This window comes from Melanerpes formicivorus, unplaced genomic scaffold (assembly GCF_026170545.1).
Source record: "Melanerpes formicivorus ecotype bairdi unplaced genomic scaffold, bMelFor1.0.p_v2 SCAF_14, whole genome shotgun sequence".
NCBI classification, from domain to species: Eukaryota; Metazoa; Chordata; class Aves; order Piciformes; family Picidae; genus Melanerpes; species Melanerpes formicivorus.
In genome coordinates, this window is record NW_027142366.1 from 3184138 (window position 1) to 3197752 (window position 13615).

Genomic DNA, 13615 nt, shown 5'->3' on the forward strand with positions numbered 1-13615 from the left:
ATTACACACTCAAGGTCCCCACACCAAAGTCTGGGCGCTTCCAACCGGCAACAGATTGCGAGTGGCTTCTGTACTTTACTTACAGGGCTGTTTAATTAACTTGATTAATCAGCCCGCGTTCGCACAGCGCTCTGGAGACGCAAAGCCTTCTTGTCGCTGCTGCCTGCTGCTCCGCGGATGCTGCCCTCGCCTTTATTTCCAACCAGTATTTGATGGGAACGAGCCAAGGAGGGAATTGCAGCTCGGGCAGCAGCGGCCACGTCTCCCGTTCCGACAAGCTTTGGGATTAAAGAGGACAGAAACAAACAGTGCCCAAATCTGACCAAATCGCTGCTCCCACAGTACCCCCCAGCCAGCCCCAGGACAGGATGGGGACCGGGGACCGGGGCCCCCTGCTTGACTCGAGCCGGTGGAGCATTTCCTTCCCCTGGGTATCGCCACTGCCGTAGGGACAGTGCCTCTAACGGTGCCCGGAGGTGGCTGCGGCGTTCCCAGCTGGGTTCAAGGGCCAAAGGCCTGGCAGCAGGCTGGCAGGAGCCCTGTCGCCGCTGCCTGCTGACATCAGCAGTGAACTTGGCCCTGCATCCTGCTCTGTGCTGGGACCTACTGGGGGGATACTGGTGTTTGCCCCAGGTGGCAAGGGGGTGCAGGCCACTGACCCTTACTGTGGCCAGGGCGAGGGACAGCGCTGCAGCCACGGGCAGGCAGCGGCCAACTCCACCCCTCCTCGGGGGGTTCCTGCAGCACGATGCTGACGGGGTACCCCTTTTCCTCTCCTGGGGGGTCTGCAGCACAGCCCGGGAGTGAAGGGGCTGGTGATCCCCCGTGCTGCCCCAGCCACGGGGCTTTGTGTGAGGGTTACTTTGGGTGTGTGTGTGTGCGCGCTGCACGGGACTAACCGGACCACCGCGACCCCCGGTGTTGGGGGGAAAGCGCTGGGGGCCAACAAGCCCCTTCCCCAGCCAAGCAGAGTGAAACGGTGGTGGTGCTGTGTTGCCCCTACAATACCCATACCCCGATGTGTCTCACAGAGCGCCCCCCTTCCCCCCCGAGTGTTTTTTCTCTTGGCAGGGCGGGGGGTGTGTTGGAGAGGGGGGATGTGGGGGGGGGGTCGCCGCCGCGCGCGGCGGGGCGGGGCGGGGCCGGGGGCGGGGCGGAACGAGGCGGGGAGGCGCGGCGGGGGGCCAATCAGAACGGCGCGCTCCGAAAGTTTCCTTTTATGGCGAGGCGGCGGCGGCGGCGGCCCAATAAAAGGCGGCGCGAGGCGGCGGGCGGGAGCCGCCGCGAGCTCTCTTGCCTGCCTTCCCGCGCGCGCCCGCCCGCCCCTCCCCTTTAGCTCCCGCCGCCGCTGTCGCTGCACGCCGCCGCCCGCTCCGGCTCCGACCACCGAACTCCCCGAAGGTGAGCGAGGATGGGTGGTTGTAAGGGAGGAGTAGCTTTCCTCCAGCGCTTAATGGCTGTTGTTTTTATGTTAGCTTAATTAAGCTTGGTAGAAGATGGCGTGCCCGCTCTCGCGGCGCCCTTTTGTTTGATGAGTGCGCCTGGCCCGCCGTGCGCTGCGGTATTTTGGAGGGGCATGGAAGGAGACGTTGATTCAGTGGTTGCTTGAGGACTGTTGCTTGTAGTAGGGGGGGAGGGTCACACCCTTGCTGCCCGTGGGGTTAATCCGCCTCCTAAGAGGATTGCTGGCGGCCGGGGGGGGGGAGCGGGCGGCTCGGCTATTGTGTGCCCGGTAGGGGGGAATGGGACGCGGGGCTTTGTCTGTACGACGCGGTCCCCCCCAACCCCTCCTTCCGCAGCTGCTGGTGAGGGATGGGGGGGGTTGAGGGGCCCAAGGCGCGGCTGGGCCTGGGGGCGTTGTTCCCCGCCGGGAAGGGGCGCGGTTCCCCTATTCGCTGGGTACAACCAGTGTGGCTTGCCCTTTGCAAGGGAAGGGGGAGGCAGCGGCACCACCTCTCCGGGCGAGGTGGTTGCATCGGAACAAAAGCTGCATGCAAGGGGTGTGGGGGAAGAGGAGAAGCCCCCCCTCGCTGCGCCTCCCTTGTGCAGCCAGGCTAGCCGCTCCGGGCAGCGCCTACACTACCCAGGCTGCCCCGTGCGGGGCTGGTACATGTGCCGGCCCCTGCCGCACAGTCTTATCATCTCCCCTCCTCCCTCCGCCTTAGCAACGGATTAAACCGGTGCTGTCGGAGGCGCCGGCACTGAGCTCGCCCTGCTCGGGGCAGGCGGCCATTGCATAAGAGCAGGGCTTTAATCCCAGCGCGCTGCCGCCGCCCGACGGGGCAGAGCGCTGCCGGCGCTTGGCTAGCAGGCTCGGCGAGGAGGCTCCTCGCGGAAAAGCCTCCGTGCGGGGCTTGCGGGGCTCTCCCTCGCCCTGAGCCGCGCTGCAGCAGCACGAGCACCCCGCAGCGGAGCGAGGCGTCGAGCCCGGCTGGCTGGCACACGGCGGGGCGCTGGGGCGTGGCAGCCGCGCCCTGCTGGCCCCGGTGGGTGTGGCCGGCGGTACCCGCCCCCCAGCAAGGGCTGGCGGCGGGCGAGGCGCGGCGTGCTCCAGCCATTGCCTTTTATGGTCACAGCGCGAGGGGCGCGGGCACTTCCTTTGTCCCAAATCCCTCCGCGCCGCAGCCGGGAAGGCGTCGCCCCCTCTAGCGGGCGGAGGGCGAAGCGGTGCTGAGGCGGCAGGAAGGAAATGGGTGGGGGAGGCCTGGCGGCATCACCTTCCCGTTCCCTGCCTGCTGCCGCGGGGACGGGGCTGGGTGACCAGGGATGCTGATGTCCCCGTCTCTCTTCTTCGGCAGCCAGCCATGGATGACGATATTGCCGCGCTCGTTGTTGACAATGGTTCCGGTATGTGCAAGGCCGGGTTTGCTGGGGATGATGCTCCCCGGGCTGTCTTCCCATCCATCGTGGGTCGCCCCAGGCACCAGGTAGGTGGCTAGGGTGCTTGTTCCTGGACAGAAGAGAGGGGGTTTTGGTGGGAGTGGTTGTCCTAGGGGCACTGACTTTCCAGAAGCTTTTAAATCTGGCCTCATAACAAAAGAATCTTCTGTGCTGCAGCACAATGGGTGGGGAATGCAGCCTCCTGCAGAGCTCTTGTGCAGGGTGTGTCAAAGCAGTTGCTGCCTGGATGCCTTTCTGGATGGAGTGGGGCAGTGACTGGGGACCCAGCTCTGGGAGAAACAGGTTATCCATCCAGTGGGGCTTTTCCTTCAGATGTACTTACTGCTTGTTCTTTGTTGTGCAGGGTGTGATGGTTGGTATGGGCCAGAAAGACAGCTATGTTGGTGATGAAGCCCAGAGCAAAAGAGGTATCCTGACCCTGAAGTACCCCATTGAACACGGCATTGTCACCAACTGGGATGACATGGAGAAGATCTGGCACCACACTTTCTACAATGAGCTGAGAGTAGCCCCCGAGGAGCACCCAGTGCTGCTCACAGAGGCTCCCCTGAACCCCAAAGCCAACAGAGAGAAGATGACACAGGTGTGTAAAACTAGAGCTTGGAGCTACAGCAGATGCTGCTGCAGGCCAGCTCTCCTCATCTATGTTGTCCTCTCTCCTTCTTCACCACTATTCTCCCTTTTTGCCATCTTTACAGGGTTTTCCTTTCCTGACCTGAGTCTCCTCTTTGCTGGACCTTGACAGGTTTTGTTTGCTCTTCTAAGCTGGCTTTCTCTGAGACTGAACTAGCAACTGTCTAACTGCTGTTTCTGACTAGACACTAATCCATTTACCAGCCTTGAGTGACTACTGTAGTTACTTGGCATTTGTTTTGTTCCTTGCTGTGACACGTGGATGGGTCTGTGGTGGTGTTCCTGCTTGGGTTCTCACCTGGCAGGTGTGGGTGGAGACCAGGCAAGATAAGCATGGACTTTGAGGGGGGTGTAAAGCCTCATATCTAGGGACAAAAGCATGGACTTGGTATAGACCTGTAGCAAGAAGTCTTTTTTTCCTGCTGTTGACTCAACCCTTTCTCTTTATCTCCCTAGATCATGTTTGAGACCTTTAACACCCCAGCCATGTATGTAGCCATCCAGGCTGTGCTGTCCCTGTATGCCTCTGGTCGTACCACTGGTATTGTGATGGACTCTGGTGATGGTGTTACCCACACTGTGCCCATCTATGAAGGCTACGCCCTCCCCCATGCCATCCTCCGTCTGGATCTGGCTGGCCGTGACCTGACGGACTACCTCATGAAGATCCTGACAGAGAGAGGCTACAGCTTCACCACCACAGCCGAGAGGGAAATTGTGCGTGACATCAAGGAGAAGCTGTGCTACGTTGCCCTGGATTTTGAGCAGGAGATGGCCACAGCTGCCTCTAGCTCTTCCCTGGAGAAGAGCTATGAACTCCCTGATGGCCAGGTCATCACCATTGGCAATGAGAGGTTCAGGTGCCCTGAGGCCCTCTTCCAGCCATCTTTCTTGGGTAAGTTAACTCTTAAGGGTGCTTTGTACCCCACTGAGTGTTCCTTTCTGTGAAGAGTGACCTGGAGACCATGTCAGCCAGTTCTGTGTTATTGCTGGTCTGTAGAAAGGTTTTTTTGTTGTCTCCTGTTAGCCTCAGCTCCAGCCTGTCAAGAGCTGTGGCTTTGTAGAGTGTTACCCCTGAAAGGGCTGATGGTCTCTTGGTTGCCCACAGTAGCCCCTCAGGCTTCTTTGGTTGTTTGAGCCTTTGCTGACTTGATCCTGCTTCTTCCTCACAGGTATGGAGTCCTGTGGTATCCATGAAACTACCTTCAACTCCATCATGAAGTGTGATGTGGATATCCGTAAGGACCTGTATGCCAACACAGTGCTGTCTGGTGGTACCACAATGTACCCTGGCATTGCTGACAGGATGCAGAAGGAGATCACAGCCCTGGCACCCAGCACAATGAAAATCAAGGTAGGATGGAGCCAGGGGAGCCTCTTGGCACCCCTTTTAATGCTGAAAAGCAGAGCGGGTGGGAGGGGGTTAAGCTCAGCTCCTGCTAGGAGAGATAGAAGCCCTGCTGCTGTCTGGCGCGGCCTTCATGGCCTTGCCTTGACAAGATGGCATCCGACCAACCCCCTGAATAATGGGATTAGTGTAAATGCTGGCTGCAGGCGGGGAGGTGGCGGGGCTCTGAGGTTGTCTTTAAGCCTGGTCGGACTTCACGGTATCTCGGCCAAGGCTAGCTAAAGAACCAGACAGCTTGGTGCGGCGAGGCCGCGCGTGGGTAGCAAGCGCGCAAGGACGCCGCGCTCCACACCGCCTTTCTGACCCCGTTCCTCCTCTCTGCCGCAGATCATCGCCCCCCCTGAGCGCAAGTACTCTGTCTGGATCGGAGGCTCCATCCTGGCCTCCCTCTCCACCTTCCAGCAGATGTGGATCAGCAAGCAGGAGTACGACGAATCCGGACCCTCCATCGTCCACCGCAAATGCTTCTAAACCGGACTGTTACCAACACCACCCACGCCCTCGTGACGAAACGAAACCCATAAATGCTCATAAACCGAGACGAGATTGGCATGGCTTTATCTGTTGTTCTTTTGTTTTGTTCTTTGGCGCTTGACTCAGGATTAAAAAACTGGAACGGCGAAGGTGTCAGCAACAGTCTTGAAACGAAACCTGTCGGAGCGAACGCCCCCCCCTCCTCCCCTTCCCCTCCCCTTCCCCCTCAACCCAACCCCTCCAACCCCCCAAAGTTCTACGATGCATCTGAGGACTTTGATTGTACATTTGTTTCTTTTTGGTTGGGTTTTTTTTTTCCTCCTTTTTTGTTTGTTTGGTTTTTTTTGATTAATAGTCATTCCAAACATTGTTCCTACTGCATTGTTACAGGAAGTGAACTCGCCTCTGTGAAGGCAGCAGCCCGCGCCCGGAGGGAGCCGATGCCACTCACCGGTGTTAGGTTATACTTGCTTGTCTGTAAATTATGTAACCCAACAAGTGTCTTTTTTTTGTATCTTTCCGCCTTAAAAGAAACAAAAACAAAAAACAAACCACACTCGATCCTCTTCTTCTCTTTTTGGTTGGGTTTTGGGTTTTTTTTTCCCCTCTCCTCTCTTCAATTTGTTCAAGCGAAGCAGGCTCTGTTCCCCCAGTGATAGATGTGAATGAAGGCTTTACAGTCCCCCTGCAGGGTCTAGGAAAAGCGGTGCCAGTACGTGGGGGAGGGAGGGGGCTACCTGTACACTGACTTAAAGACCAGTTCAAATAAAAGTGCACACCATAGAGGCTCGACTGGTGTTGGCTCGTCATTGTCTCGCTGCTTGACGGTTGCTCTCTGCCCTGATCTCGCCTTGCCAGGCTGCACAGGTTGGCTATCTGGGGGTGGTTACTGGTGCTGTCTGCTCTCCAAGCCAGATGGCTCGTGATATGCAGGCTTGGCAAGCTCAGCTCTTTGCCATTGTGCCTCCAAGGCTGCCCTGGGCTGTGGAGCTCTAGATACCCCCTGTGTGCAGTGAGGAGCTGGGTTTTGTGGGCATCCACTGGCACTTCTTGAAATGTCTCCTTAGTGCAGTGTGACCAGCTTTGGCTCAATGAAATTAAGTGGTGCTGGTACCATAACCATGCCACAACTGCTTTCTGCCTCAGCCAAGGCTTCTTGGGTTTGTCTCTGGCCCATGGAGAGCAGTCTTCCTTGTCCCTGTATCAGGTGCTTGAGCTCACTGCTCTGGCTGGCCTGGTCCTGGAGGGAGTCCTGGGTTCAGGCTGGGGGAAGACTCACGTTCTGGCAGACTGCCTGCTGGGTGGAGCAACTTCCACGTGAAAAGAGAAAGTCTTGGGAGAGGTGGAGCACAGGGACTTCAGAGAGCAGGGCCACTGGGCTATTACACCCAGCTGGGCAGGGTGGGGCTGGGAAAAGGGTGTGAAGAGGGAGGAAGCTCTTCCTTGAGAGTGACACATCTCTAGGATTCCCCTTGGGCAGTGCAGGTACCTGCCTCTAACTCAGCCTCTCCCAACAAAGAGGTTTGCATGGATGGCTTCTTGGTTCTCTCCCCAGCTGGGCTCCTGAATTTCCTGGGAAGCTTCAGCCCTTTCTGATGGGTCAGACTTTTGTTTCATGATGATAAGCAGCCTGCGTGGGGATCCTCACAGAGCTGTGCTGGGAGTCAAGACTTTGGCACAGCAAAACCTGTGCATCCCAGAAGCTGGAGCTGCTGCTGTGGAAGGAAGGAGATGGAAAGGACCAAAGCTGCCAGGTGAGGAACCAAGGAGAATTAAGTCAGGTGAGACTAAGCATTGCAGCTTGGGCAGAGCAGGCCTTGGAGCTTTGCTCACAGCTATGCTGGCTGACCAGGGCTCTTCCAACCTCTCTTTGAAGAGCTAATGGCTGGGATTGTGTCATGCTCCCAGCAGATGAAAAGCAAGGAACAGGTTCCATTGGCTCTTTAATCCTCTGCCTGGCCTGATCCTGCTCCAGCATCCTGCTGTGTTCAGAGCAGACCTGCCGGTTTCTGCCCTTCATCTCCCCAACCTCCACTCCAGGTGCAGCAGGAGCCTGGCAGGGCTGTAGGTGCAGACGTCCTACTGGAAGCACCAGTTTGCAAAAGGGGAGGTGAAACAAGTTGGAGCAAGGCCCAACCTGGGCCTTACAACCTGAGGTCTTTGGGAAATGGGGTGAAGAGGAGGCAATGGCAGCTCCTGGGGAGAGAGATGGTGGGAGTGGAGCAGGAAAAGGGCCAGGAGGCAAGAAGGGATGATGGGAACAGGTAAATGGGGCACCTTTCTTCAGCATTCCTCAGCATGGTCACTGACCACTGGCAAAAGGTGTTGAGACACAAGAGGAGAGAGGATGGTGGCAGTGAGGAGAAACCCCAGGGCAGCAAAATGGCACAGCCAAGAGCAGCTCAGGCAGGCAGAGGTGTGGGCACAGGGAGGGTGTGAGCAATGGGCTGGTGCTGGTGGCTGGGCCCAGGGGATTTGGGATGATTTTCATGCTTCAGAGCACAGCAGCTGAGGTTTGCTGTCAGTTAATGCTTTGCAGGGTGATGGTTTTTCTCCTCTCATTTCACTTGCTGTTCCAGGCCACCAGCCCTCAATAAAATGAGGCTGAGGCTTTCACAACCCTTCTCAATGCCTCTCCACGGCGAGGCTGTGGCCTGCACAGCTCCTCTGCAGGCTGCTCCAGCAAGGATTGGTTTATTCCTCCTCTGGGCCATTACATGCTGGAGAAAAGAATTTGGAGCTGTGCAAGGAAGTCTGTGAGCATTACTCACTGCTCCCAACTCTGGTGAGCAAGGGGGAACTTGGGGTGGTTTCCTCTCAGGAGCAGCAGGCACTGGAAGAGGGTTTTGGGTTGTTTTTTTTCAACCACAGTTTCTCTGTCACTGTGTTTGAGGGTGCTCAGTTCTCCCCTTGCTGTTTCACAGAGGTGGGGAGATGCTGAGGGACATGTCACAGGAAGGGTGGTAGAAGACTTGGTTAAGCCATCATCCTGGCTCTTGAAACCACCAGTTAATGTTGGGGGGGTGGAAATTTCAACCCACCACAACCAGCTATGGACAAGCCTTCAAGGAGATGTACAGGGAATCATCAGTCCCCTGGCCACCTCCTCCTCTGCAGCACACAGATAGCAGGGCACTATAGGGGGACCAGAGGGCCACCCATGGGCCAGGCTGAGCATGTCCCCCCTGCCTGGCTCAGCAGTGGTGACCTGCAGGAATTTCCCAGACTGCAGAGGCAGCAGAACTTGGCTGGAAATCCTTGCAAGCACCCAGCCCTTTCTTGCCTCCCTTTAGCTGCCCAGGGGCAGCTGGCTCAGCTATAAGGAGCTGAGCAAGCATGTTTTACACCCTTTCTTCCCCCAGAGCTCTCAACTTTCCCTCTTGCCAGAGACAGTCACTGGCACTTCACCTGCAATTAACTAGTGACCTGGAGAGTCACCTCCTTGAGCTGCTTATGGAGCCAAGCCAGTGACGTCCTTGGCACAGGAGACTCTTGTGGCTCTAGGGCTTTAGCCCTGAAGGGCCTCAGCGTCTCAGAATGCTCTGGGGCTGTGAGGGGGGTCCCATCCTCTCACTACTGAGTGTGTCCTTCTTCAGGAGAGCTGCCAGCTGGCTGCACACAACAGTCCCAGGAGCACCTGGACACAAGTGACCTCCTCACAGAAGTCCCTTCTGAGGATGCAAAGTGTCAGCTTCAGACAATGGGCTCCCCAAGCCCAGGGCTGGGACTGTGGCTATCAGCTGTGCTTGGGGCAGGAGGAGTCCTGGTCTTTGAATCTGGTCTTTGCAGAGGGATTGCTGCTCTGGAGCCTGCCCTGGAGCCTGCCCTGACTTGTGTTCTACCCATCTGTAATCTGCTTTAGCCAGCCTTAGGGTATTAAACCATGTCAAGTATTCAGAATCACTTGCAGTGGTGGAGCTAGCAGTCTGCACAAGCATACCAAGGGCTCTGGCCACTGCAGTCCAGCTGGGCTTTAGCCATGCTGACAAAGAGATGAGATGTCCAGACTGTATCAGTCTTAGGAATCAGAAGAGAGAAATGGCTTTTTAGAGGGCTCCCCAGGTCAGGCTGGCCTTGAACAGTTCAGAGAGTTTGTTTTATACAGAGCAAAATATCCTGATGCTAGGATTTGTTTGTTTGCCCTTCTGGACTGTGACAGCATGAGCTGTGTCTGCCTTCTCTGGCCTGAGAAAACTCTCTCAGTCATAAACCAAACAAAGTCTGCCCTGGGATGGCCCAGCCTGGAACTGAACCCCTCTGTACAGGTGGCTCCCAAATGCCCACACTGAGAAGAGTGTTCCTGAAGTGAGGTGCAGCAGGGAGGGTTTCTCCTCTCCCTGGCTGCCCACTTCCCAGAGAAGTGGCACAGTTTGGTGTAGTTGTTCATTCACCACCCACCTGATGTCCTGTTGCTGCCTTGTGCTCAACCTCCAGGTTTTATCCACCCCACCACATTGCTCATTTATTTGGTGGATCTTGAGCTCCAGGGCAGCTCCTCTCATTGATCTGCTGCAAACCTGGGTTCTCCTTGGGAGCTTCTCATACCTATCACTCTTCACAGTTCTTATTCAGGGCTGTCAGCTGCTGTCTGGTCCAGGTACACCCCAGGGCTGGAGGGAACCTGTGGCTAATCCAAACTCAGCCTGCTCCATCTGGGTCTCTGGGCAGGGCTTTTCTGCATCTTAGGGGCCTTGATGTCTTTATTTACATTTGCATTGGAAATGCAGATCTCCTCCACCGTGGTTTCTGCTCTCTCTGATGACTGCAAATGTGGCAGGTTGGTATTTCCCCCAGATGTCAAATGAGTCAGCCTTGACTAAAGGGCCTCCTGAAGTGAAACACATGACAAACAAAGCAGGTACAGATTCTCTTAGTGAGGCTCTCTCTCATCTAAGGGCTAAGAGGGGGTTCCCTCTTCAACTTCAGAGCCTCCTCACAGGCCTAGAAGCAAAACAGGTCATCAAGACTTGAGACACTTGCTATTCCTAAGCAACCCCCCCCCACGAGTCCACCCCAATCTAATTCATGGCCTCAAACAGCAACAAACAGGGAGAAAGCAGCAACCTATTCATCTTCCTTTGTGGGTCATCTTTAAAGTACCTTTTCTATGAGCAAAATTCCCCCAGCATACATGTAACTGGAAATTCCAGCCCTCCAGCCCTGGCCACACTTGAGATTTGGGACGAGGAGCTGAGTGCTGAGGCAGCTTGGACACGGCTGTGTGCAGTGGCTGTGCTCACAGCAGCCCTGGGTGACTTCTGCACGGCCCTCTGTGCATCAGCAGAGTGGCAGGACCATATCTCGCAGCCAGAGTTAGAATACTTGGCCTGGTTAGACCCCAGAGAGGTGATTGTTGTTGCTGATGTGACAACCTGGAGCTGACAGGCTTCAGCATTCTCTGGGGAGGGGGTGACACGTGCAGCCCCCTTGCTGGCATCAACTTGTCCGTGTGTGCTGCTGCCTTCAGCGTGTGGTGCTGTCTTCCCTGTGCTGGCTGCTTCAGTGAATCAGAGCAGTTTGGGTGGGGAGGGACCTTTAACAGCCATCAAGTCCAACCCCTGTGCAGGCAGCAGGGACTAGAGCAGGCTGCTCGGAGCCCTGTCCAACCTGACCTGGAGTGGGGCATCTGCCACCTCTCTGGGCAGCCTGGGCCAGTGCCTCATTACTTTCCTACACAGCCTGAATCTCGCTGTCTCTGCTTAGAGCCTGCAGCCCCTGTCCTGCTGCAGCAGGCGCTGCCGAAGCGCCTGTCCCCACCTTGCTCAGAGACCTCCGCAAGTGCTGAGACGCCACAGCAGTGTGCTTTTGTCTGGGATGCACACCGCCAGCGCTCTCAGCCTGTGCTCGCAGCAGAGGGTTCCAGCCCTCGGATCACTTTGTGGCCAGCCCAATTCACCTCCTGGGCACACCAGGGTGCCAGCGCGGCCAGCACCCCGAGGGCTGCACAACAGCCCAGGGACAGGGTCCCACAAACCGGCGGGGCTCCCTCTGGCCCCGGCTCGCCCGCTGAGTCACTGCCGTAGCCCGCGGCTGCTGGCAGGGCGGATTTACACATTCGGAGCCGAGTCAGAGAGCCGCGGGGCGAGGGCCCGGCGTGAGTCAGCTGTCAGGGTGGCACCGTGCCCGCGGCGGGCGGCTGCCGGGGGCGGAGAAGGCCGAGCAGCCGCTCGCTTTGCTCTTGCCGTCTCTGACACCTCAGCACTGGCGGCCTCGGGGCAGAGGAGTGCCGGCGGCTGAAAATGAAGGTTTCCTCTCCGCAGATCACTGCCGCCCCCAAGATGAGGACTCCGCCAGAGACAACCGCCCCACTGTGAGCCGCGGGACGGCCCGACATGGCCTCGCCACTCCCATCATGGCGGCGCCGCGCTCAAGATGGCGCCGAGCAGCCTCCCGCCGCGCGGAGGGCCACGCTCAAGATGGCGGCGCGGGGCGGCTGAAGGGGCGGCGGGGGTGTGGCGAGCCGCGGAAGCTGGGTCATGGCAGCGCCGGAAGAACCGTGCGGCGGCCGGGCCGGCGGGGAGCCAGGCCGGGACGCGGCTGGTTTGAGCGGTACCCGGGGAAGGCGGCGGCGGTGGCGGCGGCAGGACCGCGCAGCCGCCGCCATGTTCCGCTGTGGAGAGGTGAGCCGGGGCGGGCTGCGGGGGCGAGGGGTGCTTCTTGTCGCACTCACCCTCCCTTTCTGTCCCGACCCCTCGGAGAGCCGCTAATCGGGACTCGTCCTCCGCCGGCGTCTCCCCGGACTGGGGCTGTGGGGGGAGGCGAGCCCCGCTCCGGGAGGGAGGGGAGGCGAGAGGGCTGGAGCCGGACCCGGGGCAGGCGAGGGGACTCGGATGGTGGCGATGCGACCGGGACGTGCCGATGCCACTCATCCCTGCGAGGCTTGGCGTGGGGAGGCCTCGGGGAGCCGGTCCCTGAGGCGGCCCTGCCGCCGTCTAGCGGGTCTGGGTACAGACACCGAAATCGCCCCCTCCTCTGGGCTGCCTTTCGGGGGAGGGTTACAGGAATTGCGAAGCGGGGCCAGCTCCCCCCTTCCCTTCAGGGAGCGCCATGGCGTTAACGCCAGTTGGAGCTTCATTAACGGTGGTGCTATGAAAGATGGGGGCCGTGCCGTGTTGCCACACGACACAAGGCTGTGTGCACGCTGTTATCTTGTTGCCAAGGTGAGTTTAGGGTGCCTCTTGTCACCCCAGGGTGGAAGGAAGGAAGTGGGGTGGAGGAGCAAAGGGTTTCTTGGAGCCCAGCTGTCAGCTGTGTGGCTTCATGTGGTTGAGATTTATGCCTGTTGCAGAGGAGCTGCGGGTGATCTGATGCTGGACTGCAGTTTTGTTTGGGTGGATCTCTGTCTATCTACCTGTCTAGCTCTGTATATGGTTATATAACTCCTAAGGGGAGTGAAATGGATGGCACTTAGAGACAGGATGTAGAAAGAGGCTGCTGTGTTCTATGGAGAATGAATCAGGGGCGGTCACTTTTCCAGCTGCACAGTAAGTGGCAGAAGTGGAATGAGCACAAACATGGTTGCTTTTTTCCCCGCATTCTGAAGCAGCCAGCAGCAAAAGAGTACTGTGGCTCTGTGTGAAGTTTTGCTCTACCTCCTTATTGCCTTCTAAGGGGAATGGTGTCTTTTTTTTGGGATTTTGGTGTCTTTGTGCAGGTGGAGGTACTTAAAGATTGAAGTGTTTCTGTTTTGTCTCGCTTTGCAGATCCTTACAAGACTTGGAGGATCTGCTTTCTCCAAAGCTTTGCTGAGATTTCTGAGCCAGTAGCTTTTATTTGCTTTTTTTTTTTTTTCCTTTTCATTTTTTGTTTCCCTTTTATTCTCCTCAGGAGGTTGCAAGTGGGGACAGCGAAGAGGAAAACAATGGTGTCAACTTGATGGATTTCTCAGATGAGATCCTTCTGCACATCCTCAGTTACGTTCCTTCCACTGACCTCGTCCTGAGCGTCAGGAGAACCTGCAGGAAACTTGCAACGCTTTGCCTTGACAAGAGCCTGACCCACACAGTTTTACTTCAGAAAGACTATAAGGTGGGGGGAGTAGCTTGCTGCTTCTGTTAGCTGGGAAGACAAAACTGACTGCTGGAAAACAAAAATGCCAGCCAGTGGAACGTTCCAGTGTGTTTGCCTAAATGAAATGCTCTTGAGCTCTGAAATCAGATAAACAGTAAGCTGTTTCATAAAAGCATTTGTTTTCCAGAA

At 57.2% G+C, this 13615-nt stretch overlaps 2 protein-coding genes across 7 annotated transcripts in view; both read left to right on the forward strand.

Moving 5' to 3' along the window:
• Positions 1–1294: 1294 nt before the first annotated feature.
• ACTB (actin beta) lies at positions 1295–6199 on the forward strand. Its single transcript, XM_068146619.1, has 6 exons — positions 1295–1401; positions 2799–2927; positions 3245–3484; positions 3991–4429; positions 4707–4888; positions 5270–6199. Exons 2-6 carry the CDS (start codon positions 2805–2807, stop codon positions 5411–5413), a joined length of 1128 nt encoding a protein of 375 aa, XP_068002720.1. The 5' UTR covers positions 1295–1401; positions 2799–2804; the 3' UTR covers positions 5414–6199.
• A 909-nt stretch (positions 6200–7108) lies between these two features.
• FBXL18 (F-box and leucine rich repeat protein 18) overlaps positions 7109–13615 on the forward strand; it is a 32448-nt gene continuing 25941 nt past the window's right edge. For 4 of the 6 annotated variants that reach the window (XM_068146624.1, XM_068146622.1, XM_068146623.1 and 1 more), the window contains exons 1-2: positions 11880–12036; positions 13244–13444. In XM_068146624.1, coding sequence (XP_068002725.1) covers positions 11893–12036; positions 13244–13444 — 345 coding nt within the window. In that variant the 5' untranslated portion in view covers positions 11880–11892. Of the gene's footprint in view, positions 7171–11879; positions 12037–12309; positions 12577–13243; positions 13445–13615 lie in introns of those variants that run through there. The other 2 variants (XM_068146625.1, XM_068146620.1) reach the window with 2 other exon arrangements.

Bases quoted from the DNA above. Each gene is read 5' to 3' on its own strand.
- ACTB (XM_068146619.1), top strand. From the start codon at position 2,805: ATGGATGACGATATTGCCGCGCTCGTTGTTGACAATGGTTCCGGTATG. The intron at 2,928-3,244 runs GTAGGTGGCTAG...TTTGTTGTGCAG, and splicing joins TGGGTCGCCCCAGGCACCAG to GGTGTGATGGTTGGTATGGG. The intron at 4,430-4,706 runs GTAAGTTAACTC...TCTTCCTCACAG, and splicing joins CTTCCAGCCATCTTTCTTGG to GTATGGAGTCCTGTGGTATC.